Source organism: Lepidothrix coronata, unplaced genomic scaffold, assembly GCF_001604755.1.
Source record: "Lepidothrix coronata isolate B3197 unplaced genomic scaffold, Lepidothrix_coronata-1.0 Scaffold33, whole genome shotgun sequence".
In the NCBI taxonomy this organism is placed as follows: Eukaryota; Metazoa; Chordata; class Aves; order Passeriformes; family Pipridae; genus Lepidothrix; species Lepidothrix coronata.
In genome coordinates this window covers 4348460-4373974 of record NW_016690213.1, presented here as the reverse complement: position 1 = coordinate 4373974, position 25515 = coordinate 4348460, and the positions used below count along the sequence as shown (strand labels likewise).

Sequence of the window (25515 nt, the reverse complement as noted above, 5' to 3'; positions counted from 1 at the left end):
TCTCATTGTGTTATTTCTCTAGACCTGGATCTGTCTGCTTGTTGTAAGCGCTGCATTGGAGTCGTGCTAACGCGCTAACATTTATCTTGATTGATCTCGTGGCAGGCAAACCCTGTGGTTGGCTTTCTTTTTCTAAATGGATGGCCTTTCATTTATTTATTTTTAAAGGCAGTCTGTTTTATCTGCGTAGCATGTATGTCTGATTAGAACCTCCCCACTGTAACATTCAGTGGGGATGGTTCTTGCTCAGGTGATGCTGAATGGTTTCCTGTAAACCATGAAGCCATGCTTTATCCGATCTAAACCAAACAAATACAGAAGATTTCTACTTACCTCCTTTTAGCTGGGATTAATTTGCTGTTGTGGCTTGAACTGTTCCGCCGTACTAATTCTGGCTAGGGATGAGTTCATCAGGTATTTGTGCATTGCTCTGTTTTGGATGTCGTTGCTCCCTCTACACGAGCAAAAACGTGGCCTGTACATGTCACCACTGCTATGTGTTGGAAGCAGTGCTGGATAAAGAGGGTTAAATGAAGGTCAGATGCATTTTACAAATCTTCTGTGAGTTACTATTCTGAGATGCTTTTTAGTGTCAGTAAATTATGAGCATCTGTTAGTACATGTTTTTAAGTATATTTTATTAGCTATTTAGTACATGAGCCACGCTAAAGCATGTGTAAGTCTTCTCTTGTTCAACTAGAATGTTCTTAAAATGGTGCTGGAATTTAGGCTGTTGTATCTTTTCTTTTTAGTGTGATTTCCCAAAAAGGCCCCACCAGTTTAGTTGACCAAGTGTTAGTATGGACGCATACAGAGTTACTTAACTTGTGTAAAATATACTGTATCATCATTTTTAGTGAAAACATCATGCTGCCTTTGAAAATAGTTCATCATGTGTGTATGGATTGCCAGCTTCACTGTAGCATCAGAAATCAACAAATAAACTGGTATTTTGAGTGCAATTGTTTACTGCAGAATGCTAATAATGACTCTTATTCATTTGTTTCTGCAGAATGACAGGAGGGGAGTTTTTCTCTCGGTTTCCAAGTCTTTATCCTTTCCTTCTCAAGCAGTTGGAGGTTGTAACCAATACTTTGAACAGGTAAGACAATGTCTAAGAAGACTTTGAAATATAAAGTGGAATGAAAAATTTGAGCTGTGTCACGTACACCCTAATGCTGTTGTATATATCAACAGCTTCTTGAAATTATATAGTTCAACTACGTGTCTTTTGCTAAGGCTTTTTTCTTTTAGTTTTTGCACATCTCAGTAAGTCCCTGAAGATTGAACTACTGCTGAGTAATTAATAGTTGCTGTGTTCCTAGGATCAGATGTTAAAGAACTTATATTTTTCAGGGCAACAGAAACCGGGTGTTTGACTTTCTCATGTTTAACAATGAGGCTTCCTAAGGTGTTTAAGTGATACGGGGTCATAGGCCTCACGTAACCCTAAATGAACACTTTCCAGCCTGTGACACACTGACTCTAGGGAAAGTCCTTGGTCTTCTTTTAAGGACTCCACAAATGGTGGCTGAGAGCTACAGATGATGCCACTTGGGATGACACTGTTACCTCCAGGTTCATGAACTTTTAGAGTAAATCAATGCTGGATTTGTTTTCTCTTAAAATGCCATGGTATAAACTGTGGAAGTTGAGTAGCTGATTTATGGGTGAGGTTCAACTGTCTGTTTAATGGGCCTAAGGTGGATACTCTGAAGCAGAAGTTTCACCAGTCATTGCATGTTTTGCAGTATCTGCTTAAGAAAAGAGGGTGTGTACATTCAGTGCAGCAGTCTGCTTTCCCTGACGTTTTGAAAGGTGACAGTGTCCTCATTGGTAAATTCTGGGAAGTCTTTCAGTTGAAAAAGATTGAAAGCTGCTGTCTGAAGTGGAGGCTTGGAATGCTTTTTCAGTGTGAATTCAGACTTGTATCCTATTATTAGTCATTAAATAAATCAAGAAGGGTTGATTTTAACTTAGATTTCTGATTTTTTTAAATATGAATAGTAGCCACTTGGCGTCAGTGACAAGAACTATTTTTTAATAAAACCTGCTTTTTGCTAAATACACATTTCCTCCCAAACTGATGAGTTTTTTTTTAAACCACCTTTTCATAATTAACTCCGCTTTCATAGTTTCCTGGTTCATAGAGAAAGATTATCTGTGCAGGTTTTTAATATTATTTAAAAATGAAGGCGGCTCACCATAATTGGGAAGAAAAGAGGCTTGGAATAATGCAGGAAAGTGATGGCAATACAGCCATAAGTGCCTTCATTACCGGGGTTCCCTGCAGGAGAACTGGATGCCATGTTTGATCCCAGCAGGGTTTGCACTCTCTTGTAATGATCAACCTAGAATACCTCCTTGAACCAGAAATGCAGAAGCCTATTTTGTGGGGAAGAGAATCAATAATAGCGTGAAGGAGAATGCGTTTTTCACCAAATGCTTCTTACCCCTTTCTATTTAGTGAAGTTGAAGAGTTGAAAGTCCATCCAAGCCTGTTTCTTTTGCTTTTAATCCTGGGAAGACTGTATCCATCTCCAATGGATGGCACTCATTCAGCACTCAGCATGGCACCATTTGTCCCTTTTATTATAAGGTAAGGTTTTGTAAGGTGGTGGGACTTCTTTCTTGAATCTCTGCAAATTTTTTTTAATAAAATAACCTTTTTAAACTTCTCTTCAGTTTTAATTATTAAAGGAAAAACTGGTACTCACTGATTGCTCTTACCTATATTATTAAATGTCTTTTGGAGAATTAGAATATCTGCTTATGCAAGCCATTGTATGACCTGGTTGTAAATCTTCATCTGCAAATGCTGTATGCCACGATTGCTGCTGCAGAGAGGGTAGAGGAAAACTCATGACAGATTGTAGCAGTGCAAGGTTTGCTGTACAGAATTCTGATGGATTTTTCAGTCCTGCAGAATGACTGTTCATAACACGTAAATGTAATGATTAATATACAGACTTGTAGATGCACATATATATATAATCTCCATATTCATCTGTGTATATACATACATAGGTAGATAAAGATATGGGTCTGTACTTTATCTACTATGTTTCTAAGATGACTTTTCAAATTTTTATACAGTGTAACTTTCAGTTATATGGTGGTTACATGAAGGTATTCAGCAGATATTTTTGCTACTCTATATGGTTTGGGATGGGGAGCCTGATAAGGGAACCAGGGTTGTGGTGGGTGAGCAGAAATCAATATTTGAGAGGAAGTCTTGCTGTCTGTGTAAAAGCTTCAACAGTAGGGTGAGTAAACTTCTGTACTTAATCTCACTCCTTTAGTAGTGAAGCAAGACAAAGTTGTTGTTACCCTAAGATCTTAAAATTTTTATTTTAAGCTACTGCTTATGTTAAAAAATAGTATCTCTGCTTATTCTTCACAGCAGATGTGATGTATCTCGTGCTTTTTATGATGGCTTTTAATTTTCAAGAATAGATAATTATTTTCCGAAAAGAAAAAACCTGTAGTAGGAGTTTTTAAATGCACTGTATTTAACAATTAAAAATATTTGGGTTTCTGCCATATCAGAATCTTAAATGCTTTTTGAGGAAATGTTTAAAACTATTTCTTACGTATTTTATTAGTTCTGGTTTTATACCTTTATTAATGCACAGGAGAATGCTCTCTTTTTTTTTTTAATATAATGTTTCAGATAGTTTCTGTTATTGGTAATAGATTAATTTTTTATAAGCTTTTGGTTACAGCTTTTTAGTTTTGTCTTTATACTTAGGACCACTATTTTTTTAAAGGTAAATAATGCCAGCAAAGTAGCTTTTCACACTTAGTTAGCTTATTATCTTGAGGTTGTTTTAAATACATTCAGAAGATGTGGGGAGAAAACTCCAATAAAAATTTTTAAGAATCTGAAACATTTAAGAAATCTGTATCATTGGACCTCCTTTCCTTTAACTGGTAAGGGAACTGTGTTCCTGAAGAGGAATGATATGGCAGATAAATATGATGCTTTCTGGATTTCCTTTCCACTGAATTTGGCAGTAAGTGCTGTGGATACAGGTATAAAACTTGAATAAAGTTATTACATATTTCAGGCAGAAAATTCTATGTGGGTGTACAGACATGCATTTTCTGACTGGTTACTTAGCAAAGCATTGACATTTTTATGGTTGCCAGGGGACAATACCAAGGATTCTGCAGGAGGAAATGTATTTATTATATAGCTCAGTGTGCTTTTACTGGCTGTATTTCTGTCTACAGTTCTTATGCCCTTGTTCTGTGAATACCATGATTGTTTTCTGTTCATTTTGACTGCATTAGTTGGAATACACAGGGATGATTTATCTTGATAAGATAAATATGTTGCTATTTTTTCTTCTATTTCCCTTCCTATTTTTCATTCTACAATAGCAAATGAACAAAAATAAAATTCTCTCCTGTTCATTTGGTTGTTCTTTAGAAGGTGGTATGAAGATTGTTGCGAAGTAACCACATAGAGAGGATTGAAGAGAAGGTCTGATGCCAAAGGCCCTATGCATCAAGTAATTTAATTGTATATAAAAGCTGTTTCCTTGAATTGCTCAATGCAGTATTGTATTCTATAACATCTGCATGTACATATAATTACACGGTAGTCCGATACAATTATAACATTTAATTGCCATATTTTTACCATGAAATTTTTGCATTTCTGTTGTTGTACCACTGTCAAGGAAAGATATTGCTACACATTAAGGAGAGAGGAAGGGTGAATGTGACCCGTAACTGGCCTTGATGCCCTTCCCCGGGCTCAGCCCACAGTGAAGTGGCATTCATTTTGTGCTCTGAGAAGATGAACAGAATACTGTGTTTGCAAGCAAATGAGCAGTTCTATGAACAAAACTGGGCTGAGCAGAAAGAATTCAAATTGGGCTTTTGAAGAGTTTCACTTAAGCTCGAGTGGAATTTTCCATCTAGTGGGAGTAGAGCTATGGTTGCTCTGACTGTGCTGAGATGAATTGCACAATATGAGCAGGATTAAATGCTACAAGGACAAATCTCAATCTCTGTGCATATGCTTGTTACTCCCTGTTGAACTAGGGCATTTGATTACCTATCTGCAGTTCTATTAAGCTATTTTCCCCCTTTTCCTCTTGCAGATGTTTTATGTGGAAGGGAACACTTTGATTCACAACTTATTACCTCACTTATTTTTTTTAAAGAGCTAGATAGGTCTGTTTTAATGGTTACTTTCTAAGATGAAAGAATGTACAGCATGTTTTTGATTAACAAGGGAGGTAATCGGGAGGTAATGTTTTAAGTATGAAACAAAAACATAACCTCCCTTTCGCCTCCCCCTCCCCGTTTCAAAGACTTGTAATCTCTTCAGAATGATCTAGAATTCAGCCTTATGTCCTCTTGTACCATGACATTGATGGTGTTTGTTTAGTGTTAAATGTTCTGGGCTGAATGCTCTGAAGGAGTAAAATGGGTATTGCTATACTGACTTGGATACTTTTCCCTAGTTCAAGTCTGTCTCTAAGAGTGTGTGACTTCTTAGTCTTCTAAGAAGGTTTTAAAAAATTAGCTTTAAAATGTCAAACAGTATAAGGTTTTAAAAACTGTTCAGGTGTATGTGCCTTGTCTTCCCCTTGAAAAAAACTACTTAATTCTTCATGAAATTTTTCCTTTAAAATTTTGTCAAAGAGACATATTTCAAAGTAGTGTTGCTTCTAGGTATATTATGTTGCAAGTCATTGAAGAAACTCGCTGTCTGAGGTCAATTTAAATAGAAATGTGAACATCTTTCCATGAAATCAACACAGTTACGAAATTGGCACTGTTTTCTTGGGCAGAACTTTGTAACTTGTATTTTCTGTAAAATGGAGGCACTAAATTCTGAAGTCCCCTGATGCTGTTTCTAGACAGGGATAAGGACAGGTGATAGTGGGAAGCACTAGTCCTTTACAGCTGTCCTCTTCCCCCTTCTACACCTCTCCATCCACCACCGTGAACGATAGAGCTTTGGTTTTGCACTTGAGAGCTTGTCATTAATATACAAGAATAATCACTGTCACCATTAGTTAATGATAGACACTAGGATGCAAGGAAAAAAAACCTGTCTGTGGTGAGGAAAAATTTTCTGTGGGATGGAGCATTGTCAGATTCCCTGTTACCGTAAGTCATTCCTAACAGAGTGTTAAGAGAAGGAGAGGGGAAAGTCCATATTGTCTGGGAGCAAACTGGCAGCTCAAATGCTGTCCTACTAGCTGTGATAAATCTGTTATTTGAGTGGGCTGGATGCATCTGCTAGAGGGTTTGTGGGTTTACATTGGTCTTAGAAAGGCAGAGGAAACAACTGAAGATGGTATGACAGTTTTTATTGGTACATTTTCTCTTGGAAGTTACTACTTCTGCGGCTTGCTTGTCAGAACAGGCTCTGTGAAACCTCCTAATAGGCTTCTGGCAAAGTCAGCTTGGTAAATTTTTTAAAAGTCGCTTGGCTGAGGCAGTGTGAGATGTCCAAAGTGCCCCCTGTGATCCTTTGCCCACGGCAGTGCTGTGGCACAGGTGATGCCAGCTGGCTGCACAGGAGCCCTCCACAAGCACCAGCGTGGCATCCCAGTGGGTTTCTGTGAATCGTGTCCTTGCACAGCGCTTTGGGGCCTATGGAGCCAGGATGACGTTCTTTCAGTAAACTTTATTTTCTTGGTCATTTTGAAGGGATTAGAGCAGACTCTTTAGATGATCTGTTACCTTAGGGATTTGGTGGATTCTTCTTAGATGCATTACTTATGCTACTTCACAGAGAATTACATTTGTGAGTCTGTCCTGCTGCAGGAAGTGATGCAGACTGTTGGCCCCAATTTCTTTCAAAATTGTGGGGAAAAACAAAGAAAAATCCTAGAGGCCATGATTCCATGTAAGTCTTTAGCCCACATCTGTAATGCAGTACTCTTGGTTTTACTCAGTGGGTGAGCATGCCTAGGACTTTTAAAAATCTTAACAGATGTCAGACTAATATGCAGGTTAGAGAAAATTTTTCTTAACATTCAAAAAGCATTTTTCTTAACGTTTCTTAACCTTCAAAAGCAAAATATGGCATTTCATTATAAAAGATCAGATTCCTTCATTGAAGGTAAAGAGGTTCAATATATAACATAGAGATTCCATAAGTTGGTCTGTACAAAATGCTATTCAGAGATTGTTTTGTCAGATACCAGCAAGCTTAAAAAGCTATTTTATAACTATAAACTTGAATTTTAATCTCCTATAATGAATTTTGTTTTGTACTTTTTATTGACCAAAGTGCATGGTAGTCTATCTGTAAAAATATTTGCTGGAAATTTAAAAATAGACCTTCAGATGCACTCTGCTTGAACCTAGTACAAAGGACTAATTGTTTTCAATAGTCTTCTGTTTAGTAAAATATTTAAGAATCTTCCCCATGTAATGAAGCAATCTAATGATGTTGCATTATACTGTATCTGTCAAATACAATTTTCAATTACCAGATATATTAATATATTTACATTATTATGCTGTCTTTTGCCATTGACTTATTTATTTCTGTTTCTTTGTGTTCCTAGTAATATGCAGAATGTTATTCTGATGCAGCTTTGTCTGTTTTGTTCCTCTCCCCATTCTTTTTCCACTTAATAAACGCCTTGCATATTCCTTTCAGTCTTCATTGCTCAGTTTACTTCAGCACAGATAAAGGGGAAGTGTTATTAACTTAGTTCACAGCTTTTGCTTTTGAACAACAAATTTGATTACATAAAGATGCATCCATAGAATTATTATCTTACTGTTTTAACCTTTGTGTACTAATGTTGCAAGTCATCCAATCTATCTTTTAGGAGAATGTATGTTAAGTAACTGAGATTGATCCAGATTTATTTTAGCTTCTGGCAAGCAGAGCACCTGACCATGAATTCTGAGGCTCTCTGAGTTTCAGTTGTCTTACTATTTCATAAATCTCTTAGAGCTCACTTCTGAAGGAAACATCATAAGGAAGAAGACCCAAGTGTAGTAGTATTAATGTTCCAGAAGGTGGTGTGAATTTAAATTTTCACTGATCAATAATGTTACTTGCATGTGGGTTGCTCTTTTTCAAAAGTTACTTACTCTTTGTTGACCTATGCCGTTTAGTTTGATTGCTTTGTATTGTGTTCAGTTATGTTAAATTATGCCCACTCTATCAGGTGACTGGTTCTGTTGTAGCCCTGTGACAAAGTTTGTGTGGGCTTCATGGGAATGGGTCTAGGAGAAGATGGAGTAATAAAGAAACAAAATTCAAATGTAAAATCAAAAGTGTCTGTGAGACTTTGAGATAAGTTTAAAACCATAAATTCGATGAAGAACACAAAAGATGGGGGAGTGATGAAGTTCTGATAACAAGGTATCTTTCATTTGTTTAAGAAAAGCTTGATTGAAGTCATTCATGTATACCTTGTAAAAATTGCTGTTTATATAAGTTGTTTAAATGCAAATTTCCTGGTGTTTGTTTTGTTTCACACATGTACAGTTATATATGCGGGTTTAGCATATCATCCTGTATCAGACTTGAAAGCAGCCATCTGACTTTCTGTAGGCTAAACACTGGTATCCTTTGGTAAGAGGTCAACAAGGTAGCTGAGTGATTGTGCTTAGTGTGCTTCCTCTGCCTTACTCCTCTTTTTCCTGTATTTTAGTGTGGCATGGCAGCAGTAGGAGAATTAATTTGAAAACTTGCTGCTTTTCAACTGTCATTTTTGTAATACTGGGACTCTCAACATCAGTCAGACAAGGAAAGAGCTTAGTGGGAATGCCTTTATCATATTAGATGAAAAGAACTACATGTGTTTGGTGCAGCCTTGTATTAAAATAGCTGCTCTTGATTGCAGTTGTTTATGAAAGCATCGCCCTGGGTTCCCCTATCATGTCAACCTTTGGTCTCTCAGTCTTTGGTTTTTTCCTTTGTCTTTTTTTTTCTCTTCCTAGTATCTGATCACTGTAACTGCTCAGTATTATAACTGTCTGCAATAGTGTATTATTTGGAATCCCTGTGATACTGGGAGCAGGCTCTGATGCATTGGAATGCCCTGTCCTTGTTGGGGAAGCTGATGAGCTGACCAGTCATTGCAAGATGAAGACAGATATCCTTTTGATTGTGGGCAAGGTTCCCAAAACACATGAGCTGGGAAAGGCAATGTTCACCCCTAAAACACAGATTGGTTTTTAGATTTTTTATTGTATTAAATCTCTTGCTTCACATCTACGGTGGAAATTTTGCAATAGCTGCGGGAGAAGCAGGGAAGGAGAGGAATGCATTTCCCCACTGAGCATATCTCTTGTGAGTTGGGTCTGTCTTGGAAGTCCTCTATTTCTACTTCCAATCTATTCTCTGTGCAATCCTGTTTGCACAGTGATTGGTACTGATCTGTAAAAATATTTATGGTTCACTGTAAATATTTATTAATAAGGAGGATTTCAGTAATTTTCTTCTTTTTTAGCATTTTTAAATAACAACTTGTAAACAGCTTGTAATTTTTTTTCCAATTTGATTAAGTTCAAGTTGTAGTGCTAGAGAAAAGACTGCAAAGGGCTTGATGTGCAGTAGGCTGCTCTGATCAACTCAAACTCTTTGTTCATCTTTGCTTTATTCCTGTCTTTTCTCTGAAACTGGGGGCAGATTTTTTTTTTTTCATGTTCAAGTGGTGCTGTTGGGAAATATCACAACCCTTAGGTATTCATTATTGATTCCTTATTGGAGTTCTCACTGTGTTCATCAGTCATTGGCAGATTATAGTCTGAAGCAATTTAGGAAATATTCACAAACTGTAGGGAGCTGTCAGATTAATAGGAAATAAAAGGTGATGTCTAGCAGAGAGGCATTCACGAACACTGAGAATAACTGTTTTTCTCCAGTGTTGCAGACTCCTGAAGAGTATCAAAGGCTGGGATCCTGGGTTAAAATTTGGTGTATACTGCTTCTTATTTGAAACATGATCCAGTAAAAAATATGATGGGGTGCTCAACTGTCAACATATGATTGGTGAAGTAATTGTAGTATTCATTTACATACTTAAAATTAACCAGTCAGTAAGTACTTTGCTGGTCAAGATAAGTATCCAAATAATAACATTTAGCTTATTCTGCAGAAGTATTTGCAGAAAGCATCATGAAAATGGAGAGAAATAATACATTAACTGTCCAGACAATGATAAGGGAAACCAAGTATAATGATATTTTAGAAAGCCAATAATTTTTAAAAAGAACAGTCAGTATTGGGAAAGCTTTTTAGCAATGGGCTAGTTACTTTTGGTGATATGACTGAAAGGGAAGTGTTTTTGAGAACCCAGATCCTTTGGATGTTTTCATGGGTCTTACATGTTTTTAAAATTGCTCATATTGCAGTCTTGTTTACAATCATCTGAAGCTTTCAAAATCATCACAAGGCGCTGAGACGTGATTTATGCATTCAACTTCCTTTCATAGAGTTCAAAATAATGATACAGTTGCTAAGACAGAATATAGTCTTTGTAGTAAGTGGTGTGTTTTTCTTTGTCATCCTGCAGTTGGGAAACATCACAATAACTATTCTCAAATTAACAAAGTAGAAATATAGTTGTGAATGAAATTTTTTTCTTTTACATGATCTCAAGAGCAGCTGATTTTTCTAGAATGCTGTGTACCAAAAGCTCATGTAACTTCAGCAAATAGCTCAATAAACCTAGGGATTAGCGCTGCCCTTAGATATTATTTGAGATTTCTTGATGGAAATGCAAGAAAAGAGATGGCATTTAAATTGTGTATAGTAAATCTCTGTTTGAAGAGAACATCTTCCTGTTGGTCTGAAGTTTACCCACAGTATTAGTAAGAGTTTTCATAGGCTCAAATGTTGGAGGTCTTAGGTGTTTTGGCTTGCTAAATCAGACTTCAGGTTTCTGATGTTGATTCAGCCTGGTAACAGTTGGCCACTTTTTTGCAATAACATAGACCTTGGTGACAAGAAGAGAGAAATGTCTATAATTTCTTCCTAGAAAGCCCTTGGAAACACATGGAGAAACAACTCCTGGCATAGCTTGTGGACAGCTTTCACAAATAAAAGCCTGTGTACTTTGCCTACACACTTTCTGCAGTATTTGTGGCTACTCTCATTCATTAAGTGTTTGTGTGGAAAACAGTGCCTTTACAAAAATACAAGGTTTTCTCTTAATTGCCCAAGTTGGAAGAATAAAATACTTAACACAGTGTATAAAGAGACCAGAAGTTTGGGCAACCATTAACTTCACTTTAAAGGAAATAGATAAGAATTTAGAAATTTAGAACTGCATAAATAACCTGAAATTAAATTTCATTTGTTTCTGTCCACAGTTTTGTTCAAACATTTTCTGAGCTACATTCATGTGTTGATTGTAGATCTAAAACCTCCAGCAAACTGATAATTCTGTAATGCTTTTTTACTCATCAGGTAAATATCGAGAAGCTATATCAAAACTCAGATTATTCTGGTTTTTTTTTTATTCTTAATCTCAGATTAAAGAATGAAAAAAAAATGTCTTCAGGCCAATTAAATACAGATTTCCATGGAGAAATAATTTTTTTAAGTTAAATGGTGTGGGTACTTTAATTGCTAAGGAACACAGATATCTAAATAAAAAATAATTGTGTTTCCTTAAAAGAAAACCAGAAACCAAGCAAGTCAATAAATAAACAAAAGAAACTTTATGTACATGCATAGCAATTATTGTTCATATTCCAGGAAACCTCACTCTCACAGTAATGAATAGGCACTGTCCTGCTGATCTGTGCCCAATGTGGAAGTCCAAGTCGTGTTGTGTGGAAGCTCGAGTATTTTTTTTTTAATGCTATTTTTGGACCTCACTTCTCTTGGAAATCCGTTGCACTGCATTTGAAAGTTGCTAAATGTATTCCTTTAGGAGATAATTTGAAGGGAAAAAAATAAACTAGTCTATAATCGTGATGCATGCATACAATGCCCTTGAATCTTATTAACCAAACCCTTTGTAATGGGAACTGAATCTGTTGCTAAATACTTTTTGCTGTGACCTGAGACCACCATCCATGTTTTCCCCTAATGTAATTTCATGTTTTTAATTCTTGCTTTGGAACTGATACCATGACTTGAACTGTATAGCTGCGTGGTGGAGGAAAGAGAAAATCTCTTTCTCATACTACTTACTGTGCCTATATAGAATCAGATAGAAGCCTTACTGCAATTTTTTTCTTGCAGTGCATTTGTTAGGACCTTCTGGCATAACTAGCTCCAGGATTTAAAGAGTGCCATCTGTTTGAATTTTATTTATTCATATTTTTTTAATTGGTGTTATCTTTTACAAATAGAGGCTGTTAAAATGCTTTAACCTGCAGGCAGAGTTGGTTTGTTTGAATTGCAAGTGTGCCTTTCCTGCCTCATGCTGCCCTCTTCTCTCAAACTGTTTGTGGTGGTGGTGGGATACTTGGTTTGACGTACAAGCTCGGAGGCCCCTTCAGAATGTTCACTGTATCGTTAATAAGCAATGACATAATTAGTAATGCATAGATCACTGTGACAACATCCAGTAAAACCTGGAAATAGCTATTCCTCTCCTTATTAGTACTTTTAACAACTAAAGGTATTATATAATAAAATGTACATATTTTCAGCTACAGATGTGATTCTTCAAATTAATTCTACTCATTTGTTTCTGTGAACTTCATATAAAAGGTAATCCTTATTTGCTTTGTAAATTTGGGTTAATTTATTAAGTCAACACACTTAATAAAGTCTGTTGAGGGTAAGTAATAAGAAAGGGAGGAAAATAAGCACATAGGAAACACCTGCAGGTTTGTTGATTTTTTTCCTTTTCTTTTTCAAAAAGAAGCTTAAGATATTTTCATTTACAGCTAATGTTCTGTTGTTTGTAGCCAGAGTAATAAATTAGATACTTTGATGTGTGCAGAGGAGTATGGAATCTTTGTGCCTTATGAGAGTTGGTCATAAATTATGTCGGTTAGGAGGGTTGTTCAGGATCTAAATATTGAAGCTGGAACGGAGCAGTGGAAATGCATTGAATCTACAGTTACATGAAGTGAAACCTTCTCAGATTTATTGACTTTTTGTTCGTGATCATGGACCGTTTCAAGTAAACATGTTTACGTCCAATACCACATGCACCTAGATAAACAGTACTGAGTTCAAGGTGAACTACTACAACAATTATTAATAGCCCTCAGGATTTAATAGAAGTATATCACATGAGGATCTTGCAGGTTTCATGCTTGTTGCTACCTTGAAATGTAATAAAGTTTGGTTGGCATAATGTATGTTTTTACATATGACAGACAACATTTTACATAATGTAGTATGTATAAGTCTACTTAGACATGACCTGCCTGTAAAGGTAGTGTTGCATAATGAAAACACTTCCCCATCTCCCCTAGGTACTTTTCAAATCAAAGGAAATGGAACAGTTTTAAATGCAAGTTTCCACACACAGCAGTGCTTTCCCAATGGGTGCAAGACTCCATTGCTCATACTTCCTGCAGAGGGGATGAGCCTGTGACAGATTGTAGTCATGTTGTTGGCAGGTGAAGCTCAGAGTCTGGATGGTGAAGTGACCGAGGTTGGAGGTCCTGTTCTTTTTTGCCAGTGTCCTGACTTGTGAAGGACAATGAACTGCCATCACATAAATGAAATTAACCTCAGGGATGGCAGGAAGAGTAACCTGAATAGTTTAATAGCCTCAAAATACTTCTTTTCTTAAGCTGCTTCTTTTTTGCTGCAGGTATAAACTGAGTTACTGTGATTGCCATAATTGTGTAATAGTATTTCTTGATACAACTTTGTGAGGTTGCTAAATCCTAGATAAAATAAGTATTTAAGAATACAGGTTGCAGACTTAGTGTTGAGAGTGTATAGTTGATCTTGAAGCTTGGTACAACTATAAACAAAAAAATGGGTTAGATTGTTATTTTCTGTTGCTCAGTTGTTTCATTTGCATTCACTCTTTCTGTCCCTTTTTGAGGATTGATCCTGTTTAGTTTTAGTTATGGGTAAGAGGTTATATCTAAGTGGGATCCAGTAAAAATCAAAACTGCCTGTTCTAGGGTGCTGTTAGAGAATGGAAAAACTAGTGTATGTTTTGACATTCTTCTGGCAAACTTGTTGCATGATTCAGGAATGAAGTCAAGGGCTTTCAAAACATGAGAGATGTATACCTAAGTGCCTTCAGGGTATGCAGAAGTTCAGGAATAGGTCTCTGACGGTGACTTGACATGACATCTTGCAAGTGTACGTGAAATGAGAAGTGTTTTTGAAATATTATAAGCACTGTTTCTTGCAGGACGTGGGGGACAACCAATTTTCTTTGAGTATTAGGAGACTAAAAAAAATTATTTTAAATAAATGAGAAGAAACGGTAGGAATGTTAACCCCTCTCAGATTTGGGAAGCTATTTGCCAAGGTGAAATACCTTCCATGTGCTCCCCTACGTGTTCCTATATAGCAAATACTTAATTGTTCTTAAAATTTTGTGATGCTTTTGTTCCTTAGTAGTGACTTCATAGGAGTGCTCTTCTCAGGGTTTCCACCAGGATGTCAGTTCGTGTGACTCCACTGCACCCTGCGTGGCAGTCTGTAGTGTGAGAAGTTTGCATTAATGTACAGCAGGTGCATAGAACAGTGGCAGGTTGGTGGTTGGGTTGCCCTTTGGGCAAGTAGTAGCTGTGGGATTGCATTTTCCTCAGGCATAGAAAGTTGCAGAGCCGGGCCAGCTGCGTCCTGGGAGAGTTCTCCATGACAGGGCACCAGTGTGGTTGTTCAGCAGGAGGACTTCAGGCAACTGAGAAAATTTTGCCAATAATATGAAACTATTTTCTGCTTTCTAAATATAGAGCAGTCACTTCTATTTCCATAATAAATTTGATAAAATGATAGCGTGGAACAAAATTTGGCACGTAAAATACTGTGTCTCCATGTATGTATATGCGTGTGTTATAAGTCTTTGATGTCAGTTTTTACAATACGACAAAGCTAAAGTGAGGTTATTTAAACATACTTATTAATACTGTATTTTTATATATATAATACATATATTTTTATTTTATATATATATATATATATATAACAATTTTTGTTAATAGGAAAACCCCCACAGAATTTCATTCTAATTCATTGCATCGTGCTTGAGGAGAAAACCCAGTCTGAAGCAAGGAGTGTTGGAAAGTACCCTTGCACAAGTTACAGGAAACCCTGGCATTTTACCTGTTTTCCACTCCTCCTATGAAGACATGTCAGATTCCTTGGGATTTTTAAAAGGTCATAAACAAAGAACATTCTTAAGTATACAGTTATGGCTAATTAAAAACTAGACATTTGTTAGTCAGTGTTGCTTGTGTTTGAAAAGAACGTCTACGTGTGCCAGTCTCTTGGTGAAGAAAACATGGCTTAGCAGAAGTAAAGGAATGGTTGCAGACAAATTACTTCACTGGTTTAAGTTTACTTTACAGTAGAATTGAAATGTTTTTGTTTAAAAAAAATAGAAGGTTTTTTTGGAAGAGCTGAGCTGAATTTTGTCTTGCACCTTGTCAATGCAGAATTGAAGCTTTTCCATGTGGAAGAGGTTCCAGTTGTGACTGCTCTGATTTAGCATTCTGTTGTGAAGGATAGCCAGTCTTTGAAAACGAAATGCAAAGATGGTCTTTGTAAAAATCACGGTAGAACATGCAGCCATACTGAAAGAATTAAAAATTCCCACAAAAACCTATTGTTCGGGGTAGCATAGCTCTCTAGTTCCTTTAAATGAGATCTATGTTTTTCAGGCATAACATTACTATTTCAGTTAAGACTATTTAGTTTCTTAGTATTTGGAACTCTATTAATTTGGTTGCTGGTTCAAGATGGAAACTGTTTTCTGTATTTCTTTGATGTGAACTAAAGTAAACTACCACTTTGAGTATTGATTTAAATTTGCTAGAGATATTTGAAAAATTAGAATAGTTTTTAATTTCATTTAATTTTTAAATATGTAGGCACAGCCCTGCAGGGGTTTTTTTTGGAGAGATCAAAATCATTTTGGCAGGGGATAATCTCAACTACATGTGATTTTGTTAGTCGAAAATACATAAGAAGCAATTCAGGAAAACGATGAGAGGATTGGAGTAGGGAAAGTCGTCTCTCTTGAGTCATCATAATCAGCTGGGGAGTATCAGAGCATAACTTCAGCCAGATACTGCATTTTTGAGACGTTTGACCTTTGGTCTAAATCCTGTAGTAACTTTCTTAGTTTTCTGGGTGGCTGAATTGTACCTGCGTTACCACAACTGACACAGGCAAGAATTACTGGCTTTGAAAGACTTAGCCTAACCTATTTAGCTGATTAAGGACTCTTATTCACTTCAATTCAGTATACATGCTACTGAAGTAGTGTACAGCTGATTAATGTGTTAATGTAGCTGAATAGCTCATTCTATATATATTCATAAATCTACAACCCGTTCCTATCCTTAAAAACACTAAAAGATAAAAGATTCTTTTTGGCCTGTGCTTTATATGCAGTCTTGAATCTTAGCAGTTAGTTTTAAATAAAAAAGTATTTATCTTTTAGATACTAATTATAAATAATGGAAATGTCTGTTACTTCCTGCCTTTAAATGTGTTCTAAAAACAAGTGGGAGATTTGGCCTAAAATTCAATAGACACCATGTTGTGTTCTTATGAAAACGTCTGATTATCAACATGGAGCTTAACTGTTTTAAGTTGAATACTTTTGAATATGAATAATAAGTAACATAAGCATTAAAAAAGATGGTACGGGACAATATACTTACCTGCTTCATGGCATAATTACATCTTTTCCTTCTTGTAATTTTTTTCCTTTATGTAAACACTGGAACTTGTGAAGGACAAAAAGCCTCCAGCATAGTTTTAGTATGACTTATGTTTCTAGGAAAATACTCTTTCACTACTGAGAAAAAAGACCATGTATTGGCTATGTGAGAAATATGTTTCAGTTTTCATTGCATTACCCTTTGTTTTGTTTTAGCCACCACGGTGGATTGCAGCTGGATGACAAAAATTAAGTATTTCTCTTTATTCTAGATGTGGGCACTCTCCTGTGTACCGTTGCCGTGAGATGTCGGGTCAGGCCCTTGTTCCATTTGTTATGGTAAATGAAGTACCACATACAGTGCTGTCCTTGCTGGAGGGGCTTCCAAACTCTACCAGTCATTGCATACGACAGAACAGTATTCATGGAACACTACTGCAAGTAAGTTTTTGAGGGCTGTTTTTTGGTGTTTTTTTCATTGGAGTTTGTTTTTTGTTTTTTTACTGTAGGGATTTTGTTGAATTTTTTTTGATCATACTTGACAGCCAAATAACACAATGAGTTGTGCTTAATGTTCGCACATTGTCAAAACATATATGAAGAGTGATTCTGATTTGATTCTGTCAGATGATAAATGTGGAACGCACATTTCTGCTGTCATTAGAAGGCAGTAAACTGTAAATAGTAACATTTCATATAATGTTTCATCTTTAGAGATTAAAGTGCTTAGGAGCAAATATCTTTATCTGAATATATTTACAGAGATGTCTGCGTGACTTGCCCAAAATGACTGGGCAAAACTGAACTCCAAGCACCAACACCATTGTGTATATTTTGAGACTTGCTCCTTACCCATGTATTTATTTATTACTTCATTTGCTTTTCCTGCTGCACCAACAGCTTCCTGTCAGTTTGCTGCATAAGTTGTGTTAAGCTTTACCCTGTCGTCTTCTGGAAACATTCTGGAGAATAGCTCACTTATCAGAAATTTCTTCATTCCCCTTATATCATTCCCTTGGTTTATAGCAGTCAGTTCACTGTGTTTGATTTTTGAGCTATTGTGGTAATAAGTTACTGATTTTTATTGCCTGTTTTTCATGAGCAACCCTCCAACAAAGCCACATTGTACACGGTCAGCTCTGTTGGTCTGCCTTAGTTGGCAAGCTTTCTAGGTATGTGTTCCCACTGTAAGCTGTGTGGTGGGGTGTGTGTGGTTGTTTTGATTTGGGTTTTAATGATATCTTTTCCAGCATATTATTTCCTTTTAAAACCATGACCTTTCAGGAAGCTGGGGATGGGGAAATGAGAGAAGTCGCGCTAGAGCTGTTAATGTCAACTTTACCTGTAAATGGTTTCAGGCAATTGAATTTGGATTTGGATTGGTTACAGTGGAGGTTGTTGCAGGGTGTGGGATGATCTCCCACTCTGAAAAGCAGTCCATGCACCTGATAGATGCAAGTGCTTAGACCTGTGAGCTACTGCATCTGTGTGGGGCGGGGGAGAGTGCCATCATTAAATTACCTGTGCAGCCCTGCTGTGTCACAGCTCAGGAGTTAGGAAGAGAGGGTTATTCCAACAGTGAGAATTAAATGCATTCTTAGTCCAAAATGACTATAAGCCCCATCATGGGGCATGGACTGGCTATAGTGTATAAAGCTGTTGCCTCCTTTTTAGTGACCTGGGGGAAAAAAACCAAACCCAAAATGATAATAATGATGGGCTGGATATCAAAGAGCCCAAAGGATGATCTAGTTTTTAATATCCAGTATTGCTAAAATGATCTTATGTGTAGGTGTAGGGAGTTTTCCATACCTGTGAGGTAGGAGATATTCTCAGGGCTTGAACCTGATTTTTCATGAGTTTTGAGCAGCTACTAGAAACTACTTACTGCAATTGGTACTGCACCAGGAGAGACCAGTGCTGTCAGAGTATGATATTCTTCCAAAAATGTCAGTTGTACCATAACAGTTCACCCGTTTGGTTTCTCACATTTGTCTTGGGCTTTGACTTTACAGCTTCTGAATCAAGGACGTTCAAAATCTTTATTTAATGCTTAATTTAATTTAGTGTATGACTGAAATGCTGAACTATCTGTGGCTAGTTTAACATAACAAAATGTTCAGAAGAAATACTGTAGGGTGATAAAGATGTGCAAAAAACGGAGGCAAGGCAGTGATCTTTGTTGTACCTCTAAAACACTAATGCCAGGTGGATAAACATGTAGTTAGCATGCACCTCCTGTAAATAGTACCGAAAGTACTGTGACTTTCAGGGATTGCTGCATGCATGGTTTCAGTTTCCTTTTATCAATGTTAAGTTGGGACTTGCAGAACTGCCTCTAAGGCTCATTAAAGTGTAGAAAATAATGTTACGGGACTATTTGTTAAAACACTGTTTCTGGGAAGACTTACTTGAAGAGACAGTGATCTGGCAATGTTCAAAACTGTTTGCACTGCATTTCCATGACACAATAGAGAATTTATCATCCTCCTTGATATAAAACCAAAACAAAAATCCCTACTAAAAAGAGCAAGTCTATACAAAACTCAATAAAATTCAGATTTTTCCAGCAATACAAAGCCAATATCTTACAAAAATGGAATTCAGTAATTTCATTTCTTCAGTCACATTACAAGCTACTAAGTTCATTGCTCGAGTTTTTTGTTTCAGTGTTCATATGCTGTCGGTTCTTTAACAAGAATTATTCAGAATTAAACCTTATGTGGCAGTGCCAAATGCAATGAATCTTGAAGGTATATTTCAGTTATGTTTTGGAGTTATGCAATCATTTTATGCATCTGTTGCAAGACAAGTGTTAATTTACAGAGAGATCATTCAAAAAGAGTCCAGCGTGGAGTGCCTGTCCAAACATGACCTGCTTTTCAAAATGCTGAGATGACTAGAGTGATTTTTTTTATTTTTTACACTGAATGCAAATGTGTTGTGTTTAACTTCAGACCTCTGCATTATGTGAAAACATGGCTTTTTGTCCCCGGTGTGATTACTGTGACTCAGTTTAAATACAAATATGAATGTGCATGAGGATAAAATAATCCTATGCTTTACAGGTTTTATAGAATAATTCTTTTCAAGAATTATCTAGGAGGAATGCTGCTGTTCTGTAACTCTTTGGGAACTGATGATATTCTTCAAGAAGCAATTCTGCATCCTAAATAAGTGCACTGATTTGAATAAGACAAAGAAAATCTTTTCTATGTTTAGTGTTTCCTTTATGACTGCAGTGTCTACTTTGCTCTGTAATCCAAAATGCAGGGGGGAAGGGAATCAAGTTTTTAATCCACAAGAAAATGCAGAAGTCTTGTACTAACCTTCTAGAATGATGAAACATTTCTGGCTTGTTTTGTTTTAAGATCTAGGTTTTTAGCTGATCAGCTGAAAGAAAGAGCTCATCCAGAGCTTTATGCAGAGACTTCCCTAAGTGTATCAGAATTTATGACTAGGGAAGCTTTTATGTTTGTGTATCTTTTTGACTTTTGGCAGTTGCCAAGGAACTTAAAGTGTTTGGGAAGATTGTGAGGTTTACTTATGAGAGATCAAATGTTCTTTTGACTTTCTGCCTCTTTAGGATTGGAATTCTTGCACTATGTGTTCTGTCTGTCCAGAATAATTGAGAAGTTCATAATGAACCCATAGTTAATTCAGAAATGTTTTATTCAATAATCTGTGCTTGTGATTAGTAATTGCCATATATGGATTTGACATACAGTGTTTTTAAGTCATGCAGGTAAGGACATGGTCTGTTTTTTCTTGTCATGTCTGTGTTTTTTGTAGAAATGTCTAGTCTCTTAACTGGGTAAAGCTCAAGATTCACTTAAATACAGAATTCTGAGAGAGAGATCAGATGAAAATGAGCCCTAAGTAGAAAAAGGAATTATAGAAAGCTAGTAGCTCTAGAAAGAAACAATAACTCCAGAAATGGAAAGCAACCTAATATGGAATGGATAAAAAGTCTAATAACACATCAGAGTGGACAAATTAATTCTTTACTGAATGCAAAGTAAGAAGAAACATACTGAAGCAAGAGCATGCAGAGAGGAAATTGGAAAGGCCAGGGCAAAAATTGGCCTTGTCTTAAAGAGATTTCTACAGCAATACTTAGTATTGGAAAGTGGAAAGTACTGATAGCTGATTCCTGAAAGGTATGCTTTTCTCCATTAATTCGCTAACACAGTCAAATAATGGAAACTACTTTCTAACGTTAAGGATGCATTAATGTTCAACACTTAGAAACAGTGGATCTGCCATCATGTATATAAGATTTTCAGGCCTGGGCCTGAAAGTTGGACAGATAATCACTTGAGATTCCTGCCAGTCTTCCTCTATTTTTTGATGCCCTGAATGATCGAGGTGTCTTCATGAAGCTATACAGAATCTTTATTTCCATCAGTGTGGACCTGATTAATTCTTGTTTGCATAGATTTGTGGGCATAACATTCACAGATTTTATTGTTGTAGATGATCTTGTCTAAACAATGAAATTTTGATGTAAATTTAGTTTTTAAGATTGTTATTGCAAATCAGCAATTAAATATTATAAACATGAATTTACTTGGATTGGAAATAACTGATTGAAACTTTGAACAGTTTCTAGATACAATTTTGATAACTATGTTCTGTACACTTACACTTTACATGGAACAGAGTCCAAGAAAGCTTCTGGGCATACTAGGGAAAGAAAGCTTGAGCCTGTGTTATTCCTAATCATGGGTTTTACTAATATAGACTGAGATGAAGATTAATCTCCAGGGCTTTGGTTTCCCTGACTGCATCTCTGCATGCTTGGACTGTGTCCCTCTTTTCCTCACAGGTTATGTGTCCCTCCTTCCACCTTCTGTATACTCCCTTTCTATGTTTCAGTTTTTCCAGGAGCTCCTTGTTGATCCATTCAGGCCCCCTGGGGTATTTGCCTGACTTCTGGCTTGTTGTTATGGACTGCACTTGAGCTTTCCTGGACCCCATCCCTCCAGGGCCTTATCCCACATGACTCTAACAAGCAGATCCAGTCAGTGGCCAAAATCTGCTCTCATGAAGTCTAGGGTTGTCATTTTTATTTTTGCCCTGCTCTTCTCAGCATCCTGAACTCCATCATCTATGGTCACTGCAGCCAAGACTGCCTTTTACCTTCACATCCTCAGTCAGTCATTCTTTGTCTGTGAGTATGAGGTCCAGCAGAGCACCTGTCGTTGTTTCCTCGGTTGCTTTTGTCAGGAAGTTGTCGTCAGTACTCTCTAGGAAACCCTGGGGTTGCTTACGCTGTGCTGGGTTGGTCGTACATCAGATACTAGAGGGGCTGAAGTCCTCTATGAGGACCAGGCCCTGAAAACACAAGGCTATTTCTAGCTGTCTGTAGGAGTCCTCATCTATTTGTTCTGCCCAGCTTGGCAGCTTATAGCAGACCCCCACTGCAGTGTCACCTATACTGATCTGCTATTTAGTCCTTACCCATAGGCTCCCAGCTGGCTCATCCTCCATCCCCAGGAAAAGCTCTGTGCATTCCAGCTTTCTGTCACAGAGAGGTCAATTCCCACCTTCTCATCTTCCCGGCCTGTCCTTCCTAAAGAACTTGTATCCCTTCATTGCATTACACCAAACATGTCAGCTGTTGTATTTTGTCTCCATGGTCCCAACAAGATCACAACCTTGCATCTGCACACAAACCTCTTAATTTCTCTAATTCTATAACCTCCTCCTTTGAGTGCTTTGAAACGAAGAAGAGTTACAGGGACTCTAAGATGATTTGTCCAGAAAATGAGGCAGCACCTTTAATTCATCTGGTGGTAGATTATTTATGATGATCAAAACGCTCCCAAATGCACGAACTTTCAGATTGGTTTGCCAAGGAAGGCAGATGTTAAACTTCAGCTTTTGTTTTTATCTTGTGAGAATCAGTTAACATGATTGATGCTGGATTTCAAAGGCTGTGTGATGTGCATAGGTTGAGAATCCAGTTGCTTTTGGAGCAGTAGAATAGCAGCAGTGTGAGTGGAGCTTTCAGTCACAGTTCTGCACTCATTAGTTTCAAGAAATCTTTTTCACATTTGTATACTGGAAAAATCTGTGCTCTGAGAGCAAATATACCCTTACATACTGTTCATATCAAGAACAATTCATTGGACAACTGCCATTAATCATGGAGCAGATGTAATTACTGTTAATGTTTATTTGTTTTTCAAATGAATGAATCTGCACATAAATCGACTCATTATCTTGTATGTTATCAGTTTGATCTTCTTCACATTCACTTTGGCAAGCCTACAGTTATGTATTTATAGAACACAGGGGATTAGGTCAATGGAAGTTATTAAAAGAGGCATTGTGTTTTCATGTAACTTGTCTGTGCCTTGTTCTGAGATGCTGAAGGTGCTAACCTACTTTCTAGAGGTCTTGTGTGGATTTATAACTACATGCTAACAGTGTCTATCTTAAGATTGGGATACAAACCATTACAAAAAATTTTGCTTCTCTTATCTATTTGGAGAGCTTTTTGCATTCCTGTTGGGGTCGTCTGGGCACAGATTAGGAGGAAGAAGGATTCAGTGACTTCTCCCTCAGCATTTGCTTCTTATATATGGAGGGAACTACATGACTTTACTTAAGTGTGCCTCTATTTGCTCCCTCCATCAGGAGGTGGATTGCACTGTCCAAATTTAAGCTTTTCATAGAAGTTCCTAGCTGCACATATCATTGAGGAACAATTTCTGTCTGGAAGCTGCTTTGTTTGTGACAAGCATTTACATTTTTGGTGGTACTTTGTACAAGCAATAGAACAACTGCGTAGAATAAAATTAAGAAACCCTCTGCTGGTCTGTCATGTCCTTGCAAGTGGATCCTTCCTGTTGTGACTGGGTTTGGTCGCTACTGTAACTCAAAGTCACAGAAATTCTGCTTGGTCTGTTCTGGTTCCTGGGAAGATTTCTCTCTATTCCCCCTCTTCTCATCTGAGGCCTGGCTGGTAGCTTATGTTCTCCTCACTGCCGTCTTTCCACTTATTACTATTACCTTGTCACTCCTACTGATTTATCCCGAGATTTGTTCCCTGAGCATATGCCAGTGTTTTTCATTGCAAGAGAAAAACTCTATCTCCTTCTCTTCGAGAATCTGTTCTTAAAGACATACAAAATATAGCTGGCAAGAAACAGATGAAACAGCGAATTTGTTATGCTTTCCTGCAGGGTTAAAACTTCATGAAGATAAAAATGGAAATTCATTTATTCAATGTTTTGAGTAGCAGTCAGTTGCTCTTCACAAATTGTTATGCTTAATATTCAATTTTTCTCCACACTGAATTTCCCCCAAAATTCTGTAGTTTCAATTAGCTAAATTGGTATTACAGCATTAGGCTAATTCAAAGAAGTGTGTGTGTGGGGAATTAGTTTTGGGGTTTTTTGGAGGGGTTTGTTAGTTTGTTTTTTTATGTTCACTAATTCAAGCAAATCTGTTTGGCACGTGAATGCAAAGTCTTATGCAAGGAATTTTGGTTTGAGTTTTTGAACCTTTTTTTGTTTTGTGTTTGAAACAAGCAGCACTGTTGTATCTCTCTCAAATATAAAGAACAGACTGAGTCACATCGACTTACTCAGTTGCATGTGACAGAAATTAGGAGATAGAGGACTTCATAACTCTTTACATTCTTTAACATTAATTTTAAAGATTAAACTTCCTGCTGACTTCAGTGGGACAAGAATTTGGCAGTTACTTTTCAGGGAATCTCAGCCTTCTATCGAATTAGACCCATCTTTCTTAAAATACTTGAAAATGAAAGAACCTAGAATCCTTGCATTGAGAAAAAAAATTGATTAAAAAGCCTGCATGGTTGCATGTTGGGTTTTTCTGTACAGGGCTTTTATCATAGAATGGTTTGGGTTGTAAGGAACATTAAAAACCATCTGCCTCCAACCCTCTGCCATGGGCAGGGACACTTTCTACTAGACCAGGTTGCTCAGAGCCTGATCCAGACTGGCCTTGAACACTATGAAAGTTACATACTGTTTGTATTTTTTTTCTTTGTGGAGTTCATTGAATGCATCAAGATTGGTGCAATGGTAGAAATATAAATTATCTATATCAACTCTTTGGACATGCTGATGTTTTAAATCTTAATGGAGAGCTGGAAGAAGTGATTTAAAGATGGAAGAAGTGATTTAAAGGGTGGTTGGAGACTTGATTAAAACAGGAAGAAAACCAGGACAAGAACATAACCTCAGAATAGCCATACTGGGTCATGTAAAGATTTGTCCGAGTCAGTGTGCTGCTTCCAGCAAGGACTAATAGCATAAGCCAAGGAAAAAGAGTAGGACAGACCAAGCAGCTGGAGGGACATCTGCATGTGCTGTCTTAGGTTACTGTACTCTTAAGCCAAAAATGTATGGATGTGGCTATGTTGAAGATAAAAATTAAGTACGTGGTTGTACGATGAAAAGAAGCAGTTTATGATGAAAACATCAATGTGTTAGTTTAATTATCTGGCAGAGTTGTATTAAGATAGGTTGTTGTTCATGAAAGTTATGAAAGTAGAGCCTGCTTAATGAATGTGGATGTCTCTTTCCTTCCTTTTGAAAGGAGGAGGATTTTAAGCTTTAAGTTGCTCCAAAGCAAGGTCAAGTTTTAGGTATTTGAGATTATGATCACTCCCATGTTTTATGAGTTTAATATTTGGACACTTACTCCGAGAACTAAAGGCAGTTTAAATAATTTGAAAATAAAGCAGAGAAGAACGATGCATGAA

At 37.0% G+C, this 25515-nt stretch overlaps 1 protein-coding gene across 1 annotated transcript in view; it reads left to right on the top strand.

Annotated features, from left to right (window-relative positions):
- The window catches only part of THADA (THADA, armadillo repeat containing), a 172776-nt gene that overhangs the window by 66177 nt on the left and 81084 nt on the right, over positions 1-25515 (top strand). The window contains exons 27-29 of the mRNA XM_017811614.1: positions 1013-1102; positions 2468-2599; positions 17042-17210. Coding sequence (XP_017667103.1) covers positions 1013-1102; positions 2468-2599; positions 17042-17210 — 391 coding nt within the window. The remainder of the gene's footprint in view (positions 1-1012; positions 1103-2467; positions 2600-17041; positions 17211-25515) is intronic.